This window comes from Sapajus apella, unplaced genomic scaffold (assembly GCF_009761245.1).
Source record: "Sapajus apella isolate SASKATOON/1434 unplaced genomic scaffold, GSC_monkey_1.0 scaffold10, whole genome shotgun sequence".
NCBI classification, from domain to species: Eukaryota; Metazoa; Chordata; class Mammalia; order Primates; family Cebidae; genus Sapajus; species Sapajus apella.
The window spans coordinates 6477401-6497759 of record NW_022436950.1 but is presented as its reverse complement, the minus strand read 5'-3'; the positions used below and the strand labels follow the sequence as shown (position 1 = coordinate 6497759).

Here is a 20359-nt window from a genome sequence, read left to right as displayed (position 1 = left end):
TTTTCTCTCTCTCTTTCTTCTTCCTTCCTTCCTTCTTTCATTTCTTTTCTTTCTTCCTTTTTTTTTTTTCAAGATGGATTTTCACTCTTGTTGCCCAGGCTGTAGTGCAATTGTGTAATCTTGGCTCACTGCAACCTCTGCTCCCCTGGTTCAAGCAATTATCCTGTCTCAGCCTCCTGAGTAGCTGGGATTACAGGCGCCCGCCACAATGCCCAGCTAATTTTTGGTATTTTTAGTAGAGATGGGGTTTCATCATTGTTGGCCAGACTGGTCTCAAACTCCTGACCTAAGATGATCTGCCCTCCTAGGCCTTCCAAAGTGTTGGGATTACAAGCGTGAGCCACCACACCCAGCTGGCTGTTTACTTTTCAAGGCCAGTAGAATGTTTTTTTTTCAGTCTGCTAAGGGAATCTCACATGGTTTAATGTGATCATGGGAGTGACATCCCACCATCTTTGCCATATGATGAAATCCACTCAAGAGAGGGTCACCCATCACCTTTGCCATACTCTATTGGTTTGAAGGAAGTCACAGGTTCCACCCATACAACCTCAAGGGGATGGCTGTATGGAAGGGTATAGATCATTGGGGTCATCATAGGGTGTGTTGCCATACCCCATATTTTACAAATTCTGTTGATCTCAAAAGACCTTCAGGAAGAGATGACAGAAGCCATTACAGAAGCAGCAGTAGACTCGAGTGAGGAGGTGTCAGAGGAAGCAGAGGACCTAGGGCCTCTTGAATCAGATGACAGTGGTAAGAATGTCACCCACATCTCTGCTTTCCTGCCCCATCTCAGCCACTAACTTTTTGACTGCAGCCCCAGCCTCGGTCTCCCTTTTTCCATCCACACAATGGACATCACACCACACATGAAGCTGGAGCTGTGCAGGTGGAGGCAAGGCCAGGGGTACAAGGGCACCTCCTGTCATGGTCATTTCCACACTGCACCTGGGTGGTCTTTGTTTTCATAGGAACCTTTCAACAAGTCGTGAACCTCCTGGACATCATTGACAGTGACTCAGCAAAGACGGACACGACAGGGGCAGGCCTTGACATGCGGAAGACTCTGGCCTCAGTGATAATCACAGAGAAGGCCACTGCTGAGCCCTCTGTGGTGATAAACACTCTCATCCGCTGCCTACAGGTGCCGGAGGTAGGGTCCTCACCCACAGGCCTCAGCCACCTCTAGCTGTGTATGCTGTGTGTCCACCACCCAGCGCATAGTTACTATCACAGATGTGGTGCGTGGTACTGGGATACAGAGATGATCAAGACTATGAGGTGCTTACTCCTTGAGTACCAATTGGGACCTGGGATGTTCACAATTTTTAAAAGTTCCCTTGTATTCGGACACAGTGGGTTTGGGAGCCATTGTCCTGGAGCATATGAGTTGAGTTGCAAAGATGTTGAACCAGTGGGCATGGAAAGTAAAGACACACCAGACACAGGGTGCAGGGATGTTTGGCTAGTGGGGAGATGTTTAGCTGGGTTAGGGGACTGGGCTAGAGGATGTTGGAGGGAGTGATACAGTGTGCAACCAGAGACCGTGATGGGCTTGTACAGACAAGGTTTGCATCACCTTGTACCAGACAAGGTTTTGGACTAGACAGAGTTTTAGACCAGAGCTGGTCCAAACCTTGCTGGGGCCCGCCCCCAGAGTTTCTGATTCAGTAAGTCTGGGGTGGAGCCTGAGAATCAGAATTTCTAACAAGTTCCCAAGTGATGCTGAGGCTGATCTGGAGAGCACACGTTGAGAACTCCTAGATTTTAGACTACCCGTTAGCCTTGGGGTGGGTAGCAACGGGGTGCTATGAGCAGAGGAGCTTATTTATAAAAAAATTCATTATTTTTGTTGGATTTGGATTTACATGTGCATTTTCCCCCTTTTATTTTTAGTTGACACATAACAATTGTAGGTATATATAGGATACAAAGTAATATTTCAAAACACATATACAATGTATAATGACCAAATCAGGGTAATTCGCGTTTCCATCACTGAAAACAATTTATCATTTCTTTGTGTTGCAAGCATTCAAAACTGTTTATTGAAAATATACAATCAATCATTGTTAAATGTATTTATACCCTACAGTGCTATAGAAGATAATTTATTCCTTCTCTCCAGCTGTAATTTTGTATCTGTTAACCAACATCTCCCAATCCCCTTCTGCTCCTACCTTTCCCAGACCCTAATACCAAAATTCTACTCTTGACTTCTATGAGCTCACCTTTTTTGTAGCTCCCATGTACAAGTTAGAACATGTGGTATTTTTCTGTCTGTGCCTGACTTACTTCACTTGACATAATGTCCTCCAGTTTCATTCATGTTGCTGTAAATGACAGGGTTTCATTCTTTTTACGGTTGAATAATATTCCATTGTGCACATATACCACACTTTCTTTATTCCTTCATCCATTGATGGGCACTTGAGTTGATTCCATATCTTGGCTATTGTGAATAGTATTGCAATAAACATGGAAATGCAGATATCTCTTTGATATATTGACTTCCTTTCTTTTGGATACACACCCAGCAGTAGAATTGCAGATCATATGGTAGTTCTAGTTTTACTTTTTTGAGGAACCTCCATACAGTTTTCCATAATGGCTACAGTAATTTACAGTCTTACCAACAGTTTATGAGGGTTCCCCTTTCTCCACATCCTTGCTATCGTCTGTTATTTTCTATATTTTGGGTAAAAGCCATTTTGACTGGAGTGAGATGATATCTTGTTGTGATTTGGACTTGCATTTCTCTGATGATTAGTGAGGTTGAACATTTTATTGTATCTCTGTTGGCCATTTGTATGTCTTCTTTTGAGAAATGTCTGTTCAGATCTTTTGCCCATTTTTAAATTGGATTTTTTTTCTTTCTTTTTTTGTTTTTGTTTGAGCTCCTTGTATATCCTGGTTATTAATCTCTTGTAGGATGGAGAGTTTGCAGATATATTCTCCCATTCTGTGGGTTGTCTCTTCACTTTGTTCATTGTTTTCTTTGCTGTGCAGAAGTTTTTTGCTTGACATAATCCCATTTGTCTATTTTTGCTTTTGTTGCCTGTGCTTTTGAGGTCTTACACAAAAAAAACTTTGCCCAAACCAATTTCCTGGAGCATTTCCCCAGTGATTTTTTTTTCTAGTAATTTCGTAGTTTTAGTTCTTGGATTTAAGTCTCTAGTCCATTTTGATTTGATTTTTGAGATAGGGGTTTAGTTTCATTCTTCTGCATATGGTTATCTAGCTTTCCTAGCACCATTTATTGAAGAAACTGTCCTTTCACCATTGTATGTTCCTAGCACCTTTGTCAAAAATGAGTTAACTGTAAGTACATGGATTGACATCTGGGTTCTCTATTCTGTTCCATTGGTCTATGTGTATGTTTTTATGCCAGTTAAGTACCATGCTATTTTGGTTACTATGACTTTATAGTATATTTTGAAGTCAGGTAGTGTGATGCCTCCAGCTTTATTCTTTTTGCTCAGGAATGGTTTGTCTATTTAGGGTCTTTTATGGTTTCATGTAAAAATTGTCTGTAAAGAATGTCATTAGTATTTTGACACAGATTTCAATGAATCTGTAAATTGCTTCTGGTAGTATTGTCATTTTCATAATATTAATTTTTCTATCAATGAGCATGAAATGAAATAGCTTTCCTATTTTTGGTGCCTTCTTCAATTTTTTCATCAGTATTTTATAGTTTCCCTTGCATAGATCTTTCACTTCTTTGGTTAAATATATTCCTAGGTGTTTTGTATTTTTTTGTAGCTATTGTAAATGAGATGGCTTTCTTGATTTTTTTTCAGATTGTGTGAAGTATTCTGTTGTTTGCTGTTTGGCATATATTAATTTTTGTGTGTCAATTTTGTAATGTGCAACTTAACTAAATTTATTTATCAGTTCTAGCAGTTTTTGGATGGAGTCTTTGTATTTTTCTAGTGTGAGACTGCATCATCTGTGAACAGAGATAATTTGACTTCTTCCTTTCTATTTTGTATGCCCTTTATTTATTTCTCTTGCCTGAGAGAAATTGCTTATTTGCTCTGGCCAGGACTTCCAGTATTATGTTGAATAGCAGTAGTAAAAGTAAAAGCATTCTTGTCTTGCTCCAGATTTTAAAGGAAAGGCTTTCACATTTTTTCCATGTGGTACAATGTTAGCTGTGGGTTTGTCATATATGGCTTTTATCGTGAGGTAGGAACCTCCAAAACCAGTTTGTTTAATTTTTTTTTTTTAAAATCATAAAGGGATGTTGAATTTATCAAATACTTTTCAGCATATGTTTAAATGATCATATGATTATTGTTCTTGGCTCTGTTAATGTGATGTATCACATTTATTGATTTGCATGTATTGAACCATCCTTGCATCCTTGGGGTGAATTCCACTTGATCATGGTGAATGATCTTTTTATTGTGTTTTTGAATTTGGTTTGCTAATATTTTGTTGAGGATTTCTGTATCTATGTTCATCACAGACACTGGCCTGCAGTTTTCTCTTTTTTGTTGTGTTCCTATCTGGTTTTTGTATTAGGGTAATGCTGGCCTTGTAGTATGAGCTTGGAAGTATTCCTTCCTTATCAATATTTTTTTAATAGTTTGAGTGGAATTGGGATTTGTTTTTATTTAATGTTAGGTAGAATTCAGCAGTGAATCCATCCAGTCCTGGGCTTTTCTTTGATTATAAACTTTTTATTACTGCCTCAATCTCATTATTCAACATTGGTTCATTGGAGTTTTCTATTTCTGCATTGTTCAACTTTGGCAGGCTGCATGTGTCCAGGAATTTATCTGTTTCCTATAGGTTTTCAAATTTGTTGGCATATAGTTGTTCATAATTCTAATAATTCTTTGTATTTCTTTTATTATTGTTATTATTATTATTTGTGACACAGTTTTACTCTGTTGCCTGGGCTAGAGTGAAGTGGTGTGATCTTGGCTCACTGCAACTTCTGCCTCCTAGGTGCAAGCAATTCTCCTGCCTCAGCCTCCCAAGTAGCTGCCATTACAAGCATGCACCACTATACCTGGCTAATTTTTGTATTTTTGGTAAAGATGGGATTTTGCCATGTTGGCCAGGCTGGTCTCTAACTACTGGCCTAAAGTGATCTTCTTGTTTCAGCCTCCCAAAGTGCTGGGATTATAGACATGAGCCACCGTGCCTGGCCAGTTCTCTGTATTTCTGCCAATCTCAGTTATGTCTCCTTTCATTTCTGATTTTATTTATTTGCGTCTTCACTCTTTTATTTTTTATTCTAGCTAAATGTTTATCAATTTTGTTTGTTTTTTCAAAAACTCAACTTTTGTTCCACCGTATTGTTTTATTACTCTTGATTTTGTTTTTCTCTGCACCAATCTCTGTCCTTCTTCAAATTTTGGGTTGGGTGTATTCTGGCTGTTTTAGTTCTTTGATGTGCATCATTAGGCTGCTTATTTGGATTATTTCTACTTTTTTGATATAGGCTTTTATTACCATAAACTTCCCTGTTAGTACTGGTTTTGCTGTATCACATAGATTTTTGTGTGTTGCATTTCCATTTCCATTCATTTCAAGAAAATTTTTAATTTCCTTCTTAATTTCTTCATTGACCCAATGGTCATCCAGCAATATATTGCTTAATTTCTATGTGTTCGTTTATTTTCCAAAGGTTTTTTGTGGTTGATTTCTAGTTTTATTCTATTGTGGTCAGAACAAATAATATGATCTATATGTTTCTGAATTGGTTGAGGCTTGTTTTCTGGCCCAAGATATGGTATATTTTGTGGAATATTCCATGTGCTGATGAGAAGAATGTGCATTCTGCGGCCATTGGGTGAAGTGTTCTGTAAATGTCATTTAAGCCTGTTTGATCTAGTGTGTATTTTAATTGTGATGTTTCTTCATTGATTTTCTGTCTGGATAATCAGCTCATTACTGAGAATGTGGTGTTTAAGTCCCCTACCATTATCATATTGCCGTATATCTCTCCCTTTATATCTATTAATGTTTGATTTATGTACTTTGGAGCTCCTGGGTTGGGTGCATAGATATTTCTAGTTATTATATCCTCTTGCTGAATTGACCCCTTTATCATTATGGAGTGACCTTTGTCTCTTTTACAGTCTTTGATTTGTAGTCTATTTTTTCTGATGTAAGTATTGTTACTTCTGCTCTCTTTTGGTTTTGAGTTGTATGGAATATCTTTTTCCATCACTTCATTTTCAGTCTGTGTGTGTCTTTATAGGTGAAGTCAGTTTCTTGCAGGCAGTGTATAGTTGGATCTTTGTTTTTTTAATCTGTTCAGCCACTCTATGGCTTATAATCGGAGAGCTGAATTCATTTACATTCAGTGTTGTTACTGATAAATAAAGACTTACTACTGCCATTATGTTGCTTGCTTTCTGGTTGTTTTGTAATTCCTCTCTTTCTTTCTTTTATGCTGTTATGTTTTAAATAATTAATTTTTATTTTTAGTGAGTCTGTTATAGGATTTTGTATAGTGGTTGCCACAAGGATTACCAAAAATATATTATACATATAAGTATTTTTAAAGAGATGATAGTTTATCTTAGATCACAAAGCAAAAATAGGAAGAAAGAAAAAAATTTAAAAGCCTACATTTAATAACTGCCACATGGATGGTGCCAGAGGGAGGGAGCCCAGAACCATGAACCAAAATGAACCACTTTTCTTTATAAATTATCCAGCCTCAGGTATTCCTTTATAGCAGTGCAAGAACACACTAACACAGGCTTTTTAAAAAAAATGTAGGCTTTATTTTTATTCAGATATGCTGAGATCAACAGCTGAGGAGACACTCGCTCTTGAAAAGACAATTTATTGGCTGGGCATGGTGGCTCATGCCAGGAGTTCAAAACCAACCTGGGCAACATAGCAAGACCACAGATTTTTTTTCTTAAAAAAAAAATCGGGCATGGTGGCACCTGTCTGTAGTCCCAGCTACTTGGCAGGCTGAGGTAGGAGCATTGTTGTTTGAGTCAAGGCAGCAGTGAGCCATTTTGTGGCACTGTACTCTAGCCTGGGTGACAGAGCAAGACTCCGTCTCAATAACAACAAAAAGGAGAAAAGGCAGTTTGGTACTTACAGTTCCCAAGAGAAGGGGCCCACCACACCATGCAGGATCACACAGGGAAGCACTGGGGTCCATGAGGAGGCAGAAGGAGCCAGGGGAAATTATAGGCATCAGGCTTTATTGTGGTTTCTGTGGAAAGAGACTGGCGAGGTAGGGTAAGAAGGCTCAGGATTGGCTAGTTTGAATATTCTCTGTGGACTCTGGGGCAAAGTAGCTATCCCAGTTGTCTGATACCTGCCCTGAGGGATTAGGGCAGGTGGATAGTGGCCCAGAGTGTGACAGCCCAATAAAGGAGGTGATTGGGAGAGGGGCTCTGGGTTGGTTGGAACACTTGACTGCTCAGGGTGCCCTAATGAAGTACCATAGTCTGGGTGGCTTAGAAAACAGAAATTTATTTTCTCACAATTCTGGAAGCTGGAAGTCCCTGATTGAGGTGTGATATGGTTTGGCTGTGTCCCCACCGAAATCTCATCTTGATTATAGCTCCCATAATTCCCACGTGTCATGGGAGGGAGCTGGTGGGAGGTAATTGAATCATGGAGTGGTTTCCCTCATACTGCTCTCATGGTAGTGAATAAGTCTCACAAGATCTGATGGTTTCATAAGGGGTTTCCCCTTTCTCTTGGCTCTCGTTCTCTCTTGCCTGCTGCCATGCGAAATGTGACCGTGTTTCCCCTTTGTTGTCTACCATGATTGTGAGGCCCTCCAACCATGTGGAACTGTGAGGCCATTAAATCTCTTTGTCTTTATAAATTACCCAGTCTCGGGCATGTTTATATTAGCAGTGCAAGAACAGACTAATATAAAGTGTCAGCAAATTTGGTTTCTGTGAAGCCTTGCTCCCTCGCTGGCTTTCTTGCGTGACTGCCCTCTCACTGTGTCCTCACGCGAGTCTTCTGCGCATGCACAGACACAGAGAAAGCTCTCCTGAGTGTTCTCTTCCTTTTATAAGGGCACCAATCCCATGAGATTAGCCTCCCACCCCTGTGACTTCATTTAACCCTAATTACTTCCAAAAAGGCTCATCTCCAAATACTATCCCACTGGGGATTAGGGCTTCAACACAGGAATTTTTAGGGCAATGATTCAGTCCATAACAGTTGTTTTGTATTTAAAAACATGCTCGTGGACAACTTGTTTACTATCTCTAGGAGTTGGCGAGCTCTGGAAGGAGTAGTCTCTCTAGGGTCAGCTAAGACCCAGGTGTCAAAGCATCAGGAATTGCAGAAAGTAAGAAATCATGATTAACACACAGATCTTACTGAGTCATCAGTGGCAATAAACAGACGATAAACAAATAGGCACATTTTAAAAATTAACATGCATCAAAGATTTTGTTTACTCCTTAATTAGTTAAGGAATCAGTAAGATGTTAAAAGCTGTTCCAATGAGAATTTGACCTATAGAGATTTATATGCTTTACCAGACAAAATCCATTTGCATTGCCATGAACTGGAATGATTTTCATTGCTATGGAGGAAACACGTGCATTGTTATCAGTTTTCTAGGACCTAACTTTTTTCCTTACAGAGATGTAAAGTGGCTTTGGCAATCCCAAATATACACTCTACAGAATCCAGTAATTCCACAGCGTCTGCTCTTGTTATCTCAAGTCTTTGACAGTTTTTCTCTTGTGACTACAAATATTCTCTGAAGTTTATTCTTGATCACAAAAAAAGGCTGATCGTCTCATAATTTGCCTGGCTATTTGTATAGGGTGCAGTAAGTGCGTTAATTAAAGCATATTGGCCTCTTTGAGTTTACTGTGAAAATCCAGAACCTGCGTTCTCAACAGGGTGATATTGCCTCTAATTAAGTAAAACTAGTCCTTGGGTGGCAAAGAAAATTTTACTTTTTCATGTGTAAAGCACAGATATGTATACAGCACATGAACAAGTGCCTGTCTGTATCACTAAAGTGTCCTTGGGGTATGATTAGGAAAAAAGGTCTAAATGCCCTTGGGAGTGACAATAATGATAATAACAATAAAGACTGAGAAACGCTGGTCTTGAGCCACACAGTACCGGGCAGCTACCAAGGCCACATCATTAATTCTGGGAGCCCTGCAAACCCCTATTATTTGCTGTCCCAAAAATAGGAAACCAAGACCAAGACTCCCTGTACTGGCTTTCACCAGTAGAACTTACACATTTGGGTGAATTTCCCTCTTCTTAAGGTCCCCAAATTTGCTAAGATCTCTGGACTGTTGGGAGCAACCTCCCTACCAGCAGACGTAGCAGGACATTTTTCCCTGAGGGCTTCGCAGGCAATGGCACCACATAGAAAGTCAACCCTCACTCCTTAAGAGTGGCTTTCCGTGGCTGATTAAATGAGTATTCTCAAATACGACCCTCCAGGTGTGATCTGGGATATGCAATCCATCTGCCCAATCCCATCCTAAACCAGGTCATTTTCAGTGGTGATAAGCACTATCATGCAGGAATTAGAAGAGAGTAAGAGGCAATTTTCCTGGCCCACATGATCCCTGGTGAGCCTGCCTTCTAGGGCTTTCAAGATGGCCAGTGCCCCATGCATAGAGAATCCTGTGTGTTGATTGCTTAACACCTGCCTCACCAGATGTTGACTGAAATCAGGGACAGGAATACAGATATACAAGACAGGGCCAGTGGGATGAGTAGGGCAGGAGAAGGGAAGCAGGAGGATTTGGAAACAGAGGAGTCGAGATCTAAGAGGTTGGAGGCTGGCAGTTGGGGTGTAGGGAAGGAGGACAGTGGGAGAGAGAGGTGGACTTGTGCTTGGGTCCATCCCACCCACCATACTTGTGTCCCAGATTTCCACCCAGCGCAAGGTCAACATTTACAACATCCTCCAGGAGATCATCCAGCAGGAGGGGGAGCTGGAGGAGCAGTGCGTGCGGAGGCTGGTGGCCATCGCCTCCAAGGAGATGAGGGAGATCCCAGAGGTAGGACCCCAGGCTCCATCGGTGCCTTCCCTCTGCCAGCCCAGGAGCTGGGCCACTGGGGCCTGGCCCAGAATGCCCACAGCCCTGTGTAGTCACCTCTTATAGCAGGTGTAAGATTGAGCCTAAGGGAGCCAGGAGGGATGGAGAGAGCCTGGGGCAGGAAGCTTTTCCTGGAGGCCCAGTTGGGGGAGGTGTCATATGTCCCACTCCTGTCCCTCCCTCCCTTTCCTCCTTCTCTCCCCGTCCTCCCCCCTGCAGATGGAGGGCTACATCAAGGCAGAGGTGGCCAGTGACACCCTGGTGGCTCTGTCCCGAAACCACTTCAGCTTGGTCATGTACGAGCTGCAACACCACCTCAAGCCCCTCAACCTCACCGACGAATTTGTCATCATCACACTGGCCAAGCTGGCCAATGGCAATGGTAGGGGCTTGAGGACCCTCAGCCTGGTGCAGGGCACCCTCCTGGTCTCTGCCTCTCTGTGCCCCTCCTGTCTGTCCCTATGTTAGCCTCTTCCCCTTCTCTTCCATTTCTCTCTTTTTCCCTCTAAAATTTCTTCCTTTCGTCTCTGCAGTCCCTTTGTCTCTCTTAGCTGTTAAGTTTCTCTCTGTTTCTGCCTCTCATCCTTCTTCCCCTCTCTCTACTGTTTCCGCTCCACCTTCATTGTTCTGTCTTGCCATCTGTCTGTCTTTTAATTTCCTTCCTTCCTCTTTCTTTTCCTTTTTTATTGCCTGCCTTACTACTTACTCCTTACCCTCCTTCTCCCTTTCTTTTTCTCCTTCCTTCCTTCCTTCCTCCTTCACTCTCTTCCTCCCTCCTTCCTTTCTTCTCTCCCTCCCTTTTTTCCATTTCTTCCCTCCCTGTCTCTCCTTCCTTCCTGCCTGCCTTCCTTCCTTCCTTCCTTCCTTCCTTCCTTCCTTCTTTCTCTCTTCATCCTCCCTCCCTTCCTTTCATCCCAGAAGCAGGCACTGAGCGCCTACCCCACGCAGGCCTTGTGGCGGGTACCTGGCCGCTACACTGAATAACACACGCACGGCTCCTGTGCTCAGAAAGGACCAACAGGCAAACAAGAAAATAGACGTTGATAACGTGAGATGATGGGTATGAGGAGAATAGCCACGTGGCCGTTGAGATCTGGCTAAGGGGAGGGGACCACATCTCTGCAGCCTTCAGTGACGTAGCAATATTTCAGCTAAGACCTGAAGGTGGAGAGGAGGGTGTCCGTGTGAAGCATGGGATGGGGAGAACATTCCACACGGAGAGAACATCACAAAGGCTCCGGGGCAGAGCAGAGCTTGGTTTCTCTGAAGAGCTGAGAGAGGGCTGTGGCTGGAGTTAAGGAGCGAGAGGGAGACGAGGCGGAGGGTGAGGCGGGGACTTGCGGACATCCCTGGGGCACTAGGAAGCTACTGAAGGATGTGAAGCTGCAGAGTTGCCTGGCGAATGTAAGTACTGGGAAGGCCTTTTGGCTGTTGCCTGGATGGAGGTGGGTACCTGCCATGGTGGCTGGGCTGAGAAGCATGTGGTGAGTGGTGACAGGTGGGAAGGGCTCTGAAACGGGACCTGCCAAAGCGGGGGAAGGAGTGGAGGCGGCAAGCCACTGGGAGCATGCTGACCTACTTCCCCGAGATAGAAGCATGGAGAGCTGGGAGGTCAAGTGAAGAACTTCGCGCTGTGTGTGGAGCTCACGTGACCTGTGGGAGGTCCCAGGGGAGAGGTGGAGGGGGCAGTTGATTTGTGGTGCAGAGTTCAGAGGGCAGGCCTGACCTTGGCCTTGGTCCTTGGTGACCTCAGAGCTAGGGGATGTTCAAAGCCATTGATACCCAGGAGTGAAAGTAGAGAGAGAAGGACCCAGCCTGGAGGAGCCCTGGCATTGGGAAGGCTCAGGAGGAGTCATGAGAGACAGTGTGGAATGCGAGGCCTGGCGCAGGGAGAATAATCTCGAAGGGTGGAGGCCCGGTAAAACCCATCCTGCTGAGGGCTCCAGTCAGATGAGGCTGGAGAAGGCGGGAGGTGGGAGCTTCACGGCTTGCTGGGATGAAGGCCTGGCTGGAGTGGGAGGGGAGGAATGGAAGGCAGGGAGTGTTAGCCTGGAAAGATGACAAGGGACAGCAGCTGGGGGGCTCGAGGTGGGGAAGGGAAGGCCCAGGCCTGTTGGGTACTCATGCCAGAGGCCCAGGAGAGAGGGACACATGGATGGCACCAGAGGGAGGGGGCCCAGCCAGGGGACTCATGTGGGTTTTATTATTATTTCCTTATTATACATATATACAATCTTATTATCACGAAGTCTGAAGACGGGAGCACGCTCAGGGTAGAGCGGAGGGACCTGCCTCCCATAGCGGGATGGGCCTGTTCCGGCTCCCTTCCTTCCGGCTCCCTTTCTTCCCACCCCCTTTCTTCCCGCTCTCTGCGATTCCTTTCTCCCTCTGCTCTTTTTCTCTGCTGGCCTCATGCTTTCTCACGGTCCGTTGCCCTCACCTGCTATCCCTGCTTCTGTGTTCACCCAAGAATGTTTATGGGACACCTGAAGGAGGCTGGCCTGGGTCCGGGAAGTCGGACACCCTCTGGGAGCTGCTTCTTTCTTTCTGCTTCCTGCCCCGGTTTCTCTGGGGCTCCTCTGTCCTCTCTTCCCTCCCTCTCTCTGACCTACTCTTTCTTCTCCTTGTCCTCTTTCTTCTTCCTCTCTCTTCTTCCCTTTCCTCTCCTTGCCTGGCTTTCTTCCTCTGTTGCCTGTTTCTAGCTTCCCCCCTTTTTTTTTTTTTTTTTTTTTGGAGATGGAGTATTGCTCTGTCACCCAGGCTGGAGTAGTGATCTCAGCTCCCTGCAACCTCCACCTCCCAGGTTCAAGCAATTCTCCTGCCTCAATCTCCCAAGTAGTTGGGAGTATAGGTGCACGCCACCATGCCCGGCTAATTTTTCATATTTTAGTAGAGACGGGGTTTCACCATGTTGCCCAGGCTGGTCTCGAACTCTGAGCTCAGGCAATCTGCCCACCTCGGCCTCCCAAAGTGCTAAGATTACAGACATGAGCCACTGCACCTGGCCTCTAGCTTACTTTTTAATGCTTTTCTGATTCCTGGACCATTTCCTGGGCCCTGGCCAGGGCAGAGGGCTGAGCCAGCCCTGGACTGTCGGCAGTGGAGGGCAGCAGGGTTGTCCTTTCTGCCTTCTCCCTGCTCACCCCCAGCCTCCTGTAATCTCTCCCACAACCTCACAGTGTTTGAGTTCATGCCGTACATGGGCATCACCCTGGCTACCATATTCACCATGCTGAGACTTGCCAATGAAGCCAAGATACGCCAGGCGATTTGTGGTGGTGAGTGTCCCACTTGGATCTGCAGGTCTGGCTCGATCAGGGCACTGGAGAGAGATTGCTCGGTAACGAGTAGATGGAGGGGTCGTTGAACAAGAGGTACACGGTTCATTTGTTCTCCAACGAAGTTTGCTTCATCTTCTACTCTGTGTGGTCTCTGATTGGCGCCCTGAGGCACAGAAGGCTGAGACACGGCCTTTTAGAAGATCCCGGCTTAGAGGGGAGAAGCTGCTCCTGCGACTCCATTTATGTTGCTTTGTAGTTAAGCAGTTCAGGAGAGTACAGAAGGGCAATGAGCGATCGCAGGAGAAGGAGGCTGGGGAAAACGGCTCCATGTGCGGCTCCATGGGGGCTGGTCTTAGATGCTATTTCAATCTAATCACCTTGCCCCAGATTTTGATTACTTCATGTTCTTGTGGGCTGAAAGGCTTTTTAAAAAAGCCCTAGTGACTGAGAAAAAGAGGGCCTCACGTCTTCACTGCCCTCTGACCTGGAATCCCCAGGATGTAGGCAGGGTCATGCTCCAGGCCTCGCCCTTGACCCCATCTGTGTCCTTGAAGGGGAGGGACCCAGACACCCCTGAGTGCTCAATGCTCGAACACGCAGGTATGCAGGGTAAAAATGGGGGCATGGGGAGGGGTGGAAGGGCAGGAAGTAGCTGCCCACTATGGCAAGGCACGAGCACCCCCTCCGAGGAAGCTGGGCTGGGAAGGCTTGGTTCTGCTTCCAGCTCCTCTGGCACCAACTGCATACCCCTGCTGCCGTTGGTAGCCATGGAGACCTTCTGTGAGACGGTGCAGTTTTATCTGAAGCACCTGGAGGAGAGCGTGTACCCCGTGATGACCGAGGAGCAGTTTGCCCTGAAGCTGTTCCCCATGTATCACTACTTCGTGACTGTGTGGCTGAGGCACCACAACCCCGAGGTGAGATGCACCCCTCTTAAGAGGGCCCAGTGGTCCCCAGGCCATAGCTCCCCAGCCTGTGGGTCTGGGAGGTGCTGAGAGACCATCAGGTCCAGCCTTTCTCCCAGGACCCGAGAGGGTGGTGACCTGACTCATGGCAGAGCCGGGGAACTTGTGGATGCTGAACGGCTGGGACCCACGAGCCTCCTTCACGAGGCCAGCCTTGATGAAGGTTGGCGAGAATCCTGAGAGCACTTGTTACATGCTGGACACTCTACCAGCGTCTTACCCATGGGGGCTATTTTCACACCCCCTCTGTGATGTAGGACTTTATTTGACAAATGAGGAAACTGAGGCACAGGGTGGTTAAATACCTGCTCGAGGTCATGTGGCTGCTAAGTAGGAGGGACTCAAACATAGCCACCTGTGCAGGAAGGGCCTTGCTCTGTTTCTGAGGCCCCTTCTGTCCTGTGTCCTTGGATTCTGTGGCTGGGGCTGAGGTCACCGGCCTTGCTGGAGGGTCGTGACACAGTGAGTCCAAGAGCCGGCTTCTGGTGGCAGGTGAAGCTGGGGGTGATCAAGTCCCTGAAGCCCATGCTCAACCTCCTTCTGCCCAACGATGACCTGCGGGAGCAGGTCTACGACTACATCCCCCTGCTGCTGGCGGAGTACCAGGGTGGCCTGGAGGCGCTCTTCATCACACAGGCGAGCGGCCGGTCGGGCACAGCTTTGGGCGGGAGGCTTAGGGAATTGGGGGCTCCCGAGTGTCTAAGGGGTATCCTATGGGTGGGAGGGGGATGTCAGATATTTTAACACTGTCAACAACCTGACATCTGTGCCCTGCAAGGGAGGGGTGTGGAGCCTGGCACATGTGGGACTTGTGGACAATGAACACTGCCATTCCGGGTGGAAGGGACAGGTGCCGGCCCCTCAGAGGCTGTGGTGAGGCTGTGGCCTTTGCATTAGTTTGTTAGCGTTGCTGTAGCAAAGAACCACACACGGGGAGCTCGAAACAACAGAAATGTGTTCGCTCTCCGTTCTGGAGGTCAGAAGTCCAAACTCAGGGTGTGGGCAGGGCTCTGCTCCTTCTGAAGGTTCTAGGGAAGCAAGCGCTCTTGCCTCTTCCAGCTTCTGGTGGCCCCATGTGTTCTGTGACAGTGGCGGCGTCACTCCCTTCCTCATGGTGTGGCCTGTCCGTCTGTGTCCTCTTCTCAAAATCCAGGATGATCTCACCTCGAGATCCTGAACTAATTACATTACAAAGACCCTATTTCCAAATAAGGGCACATTCTCAGATTCTGGGTGGGCCTGAATTTTGGGAGGACACCAGTCAACTCAAGGCAGCCTTGGTAAAGGAGTGAGATGTGTGAGATGGAGCAGGGTTCCCAGAGGCGCTGTGGCTGGGGCCGGTGCCAGGTAAAGGAGTCGCTCATCTATAAGCAGGATGTGGGCCTCAGCACTTAAAGCAAGGAGTGGAAAGGGACGTGACTGATTTAGGAGCCATTTGTAGATCATCCTGGCTAAAGAATGAATGGGATTCACTTTCAGCTGAAGGAGGCCTTGAGTGCCACGCTCAGCAGCCTAGCGCAGCACTTCCCAAGCCTTGCTGTGCGTAGGAATGACCTGGGAGCTGGGTGAGATGCAGGCTTGGAATCAGCAGGACTGGGTTAGGGCCAGAGAGTCGGCATTTCTAATCAGCTCCCAGGGATTGCTGATGCTCGGTGGGTCTGTGGGCCTCTGAGTAGCAAGGGTCTAGAGTTTGACCGTGAGTTGGCAGGTCACCTGCCACTGTCTGCCTATCCACTGCAGGTCTTGAGGCAGATCCTGGAAGTGTCAGTCATCACCAACACCCCCGTCCCCCAAATGCAGCTACACACCATTTTCACAGAACTGCATATCCAGGTGAGATTGGCAAGCTTGGCTGGACAAGGGCGTTCTCTGGGTGGATCAGCAGAAAACTGGCGGTGGGAGGCAGCCTGGCCCACGACTCACTTGTGTGCCACCTGTATCCTGATGAGGTGCGAGGCCGTGGTGCCCATGCAGCCCCAGGTATGGTCAGCTCGCTGCCCCTGCACCTGTGTCCCCGTGATCTCCTCCACCCTCGCTGCACGCCCCTCCTCAGGTGTGCAACAAGGCCCCGGCCCAACATCAGTACAGCAGCCAGAACCTGAGGGAGATGGTGCACTGCTTCATAGCCCTCGGTGAGGCTCTGCTTGGTGGTGGGGTGCTCCCTGCCTGCCCCAGGGCCTGCTGGGGGACTCTAGGAGTCCGGGTCCCTCTGAGTGCTGGGCCTGGGACTGCCTTGCTGGGCCTGCTCTGGGCCCAGTGGGCATAACTAAAACTGTCCTCCCACCTTGCAGCTCGCTCCTACCCCAAGGAGCTGATGAAGTTCTTCTTTAGCCAGATGGAGACGAGCAAGGAAGCCATTCGCGTGGGGACTCTGAATCTGATTAGGGCTATAGTGAGCGCAGATGGTGAGCCAGGTGGGGTGGGTGGGGCGGGCGGAGTAGGCAGGGAGGGCAGGGTGGAGGACAGGGGAGGCAAGTTTCATTCATGTCCCGGCATTGCCACTTCCTAGACACGACTGGGTGGGTCGATAAAGCCAAGGTTCTTGGCAGCTTCACATTTTCTAAGCTTTAGCCTGATCAGCACTATTTCTCACCCTCCCCAAGCCCAACCCTCTGAGTCCGAATTTCAAATTGTTGACCTGAATCCTCCTCCTAGCCGCCAAAGCTCCATCAGAGGCTGGATATAAGGCTGAACTACACCACGTAGGCATAACCCTGAAGCTCCGTGGGCTCAATGTTCAACCATAGTCTAAACATCTGATTTTAATCCCTAAGCCCTAGCTCTAACTTTAGCCTTGTTATGAAAAGAGAGCTCCTGTACCTAACCAAGACACTAGTTCACGCTGTGCCTTCGTGTGAGTTTGAAGGCCCCTGCTGGCAGCATGCAGCCCTACGTGGTAGAAGAGTAGTGTGGGCAGCTCCCACTCAGCCCTAAAGTCGGGCAGCTTTGTTCAGTGCACAAACTGGGAGATTGTATATAAAGGGCCTTGTGCTGACATTAAACCTTTCTCTTAAAGAAATGTACATTTAAGTAACAGTGAAATCCTTTCCACCTATTCGATGAATAGAGGTGATAAAGATGATGACTACAGTTCACCTGGCCATTTTTCTGCAAAAGACTAGATGTAAAAATCCTTTTGGCTTTGCAGGCCGTATTTCACACCATACCATCATCCTCAGCAAGTTTGTTTCCTTGCTAGTAAACACAACTAGCAAACACTTGCCCAGCCCTTAGGGTGTGCCAGACACTGTGTTAACTCTGTGAGAGAGGCACTGTTGTTATCCACACTTTACAGGCGAGGAAACTGAAGCACAGAAGGGCTATGTAATTCACCCTAGGTCACACAGCTGGGATGTGGTGGAGCCAGGGTTTGAACCCAGGCCAGGCCTGGCGCCAGGACCTATGCTCTTCGCAGTGGTGCTTTGCAACCTCTGTGTGCCCACTGGGTTCCCAGTGCTCTGTTCCCAGCTGCAGGGACTAAAGAGCTCGTAGGCAGAGATCTTGCCCTCAAGGAGAGTTCACCTGGGTTCAAATGAGACACACACAAAGCAGTGACCAAGGGAATGAGGCGTGGAAAAACAATAGAGGGGAGGGAGATGGTCGGGGAGAGCGTGGCCAGGGAGGCTCCTGCAAAAGTGCCTCTGAGCTTGGGGAATGTGGGGGGAGACAGAACACAAGGCCCTGATGTGGGACGAGCCACCTGACATCCTCCTGAACTGCAGCCCTCCAGCCCACCCGGTTTTCCTCCTTCAGAGCCCAGGATGAGTATCAGGGCCATCTACCTGGCCATCCGAGTGGTCAAGAACACCCTCTCTGACACCCGGTCCAAGGTAACAGGGCAGAGACCTGGAGATGGGGGGCATGCAGGGGACCCTGCCAGGGAGGCAAAGGGAAGTCTGGGCTCTGGGAGGCGGAGGCCTGTGATAGAAAACCCAGCTTTCCATCGGGTCTTGCATCGGGCTGCAGGATGGTGAGGTCAATGAAGCTGAGGTTCCGCTTCGAGACCTCATTCTCTCCAAGGATCTAGAGTTTTCGGATGGTGCGTCTCAGGCACCACCTTGGACCCAGCAGAGGCCGAGCAAATCCAGCTGCAGCTAGAACCGCTCCACCGCTTAGGGCTTCTGTGAGGCTTTTATCGCAAATGAAAAAAGCAACTAAGGGCTACTCCCCTCCCTGCCCTCAAAAGGCTGAGAACCACAGTCCCAGGCTCCGTGGCAGCCGTGTCCATCTTGGAGTGGAGCTTGGTTCTAGCTGTGGGCCGGGGAAGGGAGGTCCAGGGTAGTGAGGGTCTGCACAGCAGTTTTGAGGAAAATCAGGGAGGGAATGGAGGAGAATTAGGGCTAGAGATTTAGGCAGAGCTGTCTTCAATATTGACCTGGAGGCTATGGAGGGAAGAGAGAAAAGGCTCGTTCTGCATCTCCTGCACATGGTGATTCTCATCAATGGAGCAAGCCCCTGAGAGCCCAGGACAACAGATGGGTTCCCTACTGCCAGGGATGCTAGCATGGAGCAGAAGGGAGGGAGGGAGCTCCATGTCTCTGCAAGGCTCAGTGAGGCCCTTAGGTGGGCATGCTGCAGAGTGGGACCCCCTGGATGATGTAGGTGGAAGTGGGCAGCAGTCAGGTAGCCCCTGAGGTACCTTCCTGCTCAAAGCACCCCCAATTCCTAGCTCTCTATATCAGAGGATCGGGTGCCCTGGAGCCCACCCCAACCCCCAGTATGTCGACGGCCCTGTCCCCTCAGGTGAGGATGGCTATTCTCCGCATCATTGGGCAATTGGCTCTCTCTGGCTACCAGGAGAGAATCAAAGGCTGGGGCCTGAAGTATGTGTCTGTGCAGCTGACCTTAACCACCTACAAACTGGTGAGTGGCCCTGACATGCAGACCACAGAGCTGCTGGACTTGGAAATGGTTTCCTCAGTGTTGAGGGGAGAATGCCACTCAGCACACCTGTGCTGGAACCTGTGTATCCATTCATGATGTGAGTTCATAGACACACAGTGAACCTGGGGTCCTAGACACATGCACAGCTCTGAGCATTCTGGAGACTCTATCTGGGCATGGAGCCCCCGGGGAGTGAGGAGATCACACCCGAGACCACAGCAAGCCCCGGCCAGGCCACAGGTGGGAATCCCTTGATTCTTTCTTTCAGACAAATCACCGGGAGAACTTTTCTCACAGGGACTTGGAGGAGAGAATGGTCCACAAAGTCACCATGGACACTGTAAAGATCATTACCTCTTCTGTCAGTGGGATGACCAACGTGAGTGAGCCCTGCCCCACCCACACAGTGGGTCACCACGCCAGGCTGGGGGTGAACCACATGTGCCCAGAATTCCACATCTTAGCTTCTTCCATTCCTGCTGTTTGGAGCGTTCAGGGGCTTTCCTCCTCCAGCTGCCTGCAATTACTCAAAACCCAGTTCCAAAGCCGGGTCCTTGATGGGAACTTACTCTTCATCTCTCTACCCCTAGAGGCTGGGCAGTGCAGGACATCAGCGTGGTGGCAGTATCAGTCTGTATCATTTCACTGAGTACCTGAAATGTGTCCATTACTTTAAAGCCTCTGTGTGTGTGTGTGTGTGTGTGTGTGTGTGTGTGTACCAGTGATTTTCATGGTTTAATTTTGTAAACGTTCATTGAGTTCTTACCCTGTGAAAGACAGGAGAGGAATGTGCTCTAAGAGGAATCAGTGTGACTGGAAGGAGTTCACGGGCTATGGGAGAAACAAATGTGTCAACTTTTAATTGCAACAAAATGTGACATAGCAATAAGATAGGAAAAATGTACCATGAGAGCATCAAGGAGGGAACGATTATCCACTAAGTGAGGCTGCAGGCGAGATGATCCCTGTCCAGCGACAGCTTTTTTAAATCGCAGAAATAATAATAATCATCATCATCACAGCTACAGTCCATGTGGCACCAACATATAACAGGTATACTGCACTGGGTGTGCAACATGTGCAGTCTTGTTTCATTATCCCAACAACCACCCCATAGAGGGTAGTTGTTAGCCTGATTTTGTAAATGAAGAAACCGAAGCCCAGAGGAATTCATTAATTTGCTCAAGGCCTCACA

At 47.6% G+C, this 20359-nt stretch overlaps 1 protein-coding gene across 1 annotated transcript in view; it reads left to right on the top strand.

The window, feature by feature from the left end:
• MROH2A (maestro heat like repeat family member 2A) overlaps window positions 1–20359 on the top strand; it is a 55941-nt gene that overhangs the window by 3471 nt on the left and 32111 nt on the right. Inside the window, exons 2-14 of the mRNA XM_032277848.1 lie at window positions 649–756; window positions 975–1156; window positions 9864–9995; window positions 10254–10416; window positions 13214–13312; window positions 14081–14232; window positions 14773–14916; window positions 16021–16113; window positions 16334–16412; window positions 16572–16685; window positions 18034–18110; window positions 19024–19143; window positions 19433–19543. Coding sequence (XP_032133739.1) covers window positions 663–756; window positions 975–1156; window positions 9864–9995; window positions 10254–10416; window positions 13214–13312; window positions 14081–14232; window positions 14773–14916; window positions 16021–16113; window positions 16334–16412; window positions 16572–16685; window positions 18034–18110; window positions 19024–19143; window positions 19433–19543 — 1560 coding nt within the window. The 5' untranslated portion in view covers window positions 649–662. The remainder of the gene's footprint in view (window positions 1–648; window positions 757–974; window positions 1157–9863; window positions 9996–10253; window positions 10417–13213; window positions 13313–14080; window positions 14233–14772; window positions 14917–16020; window positions 16114–16333; window positions 16413–16571; window positions 16686–18033; window positions 18111–19023; window positions 19144–19432; window positions 19544–20359) is intronic.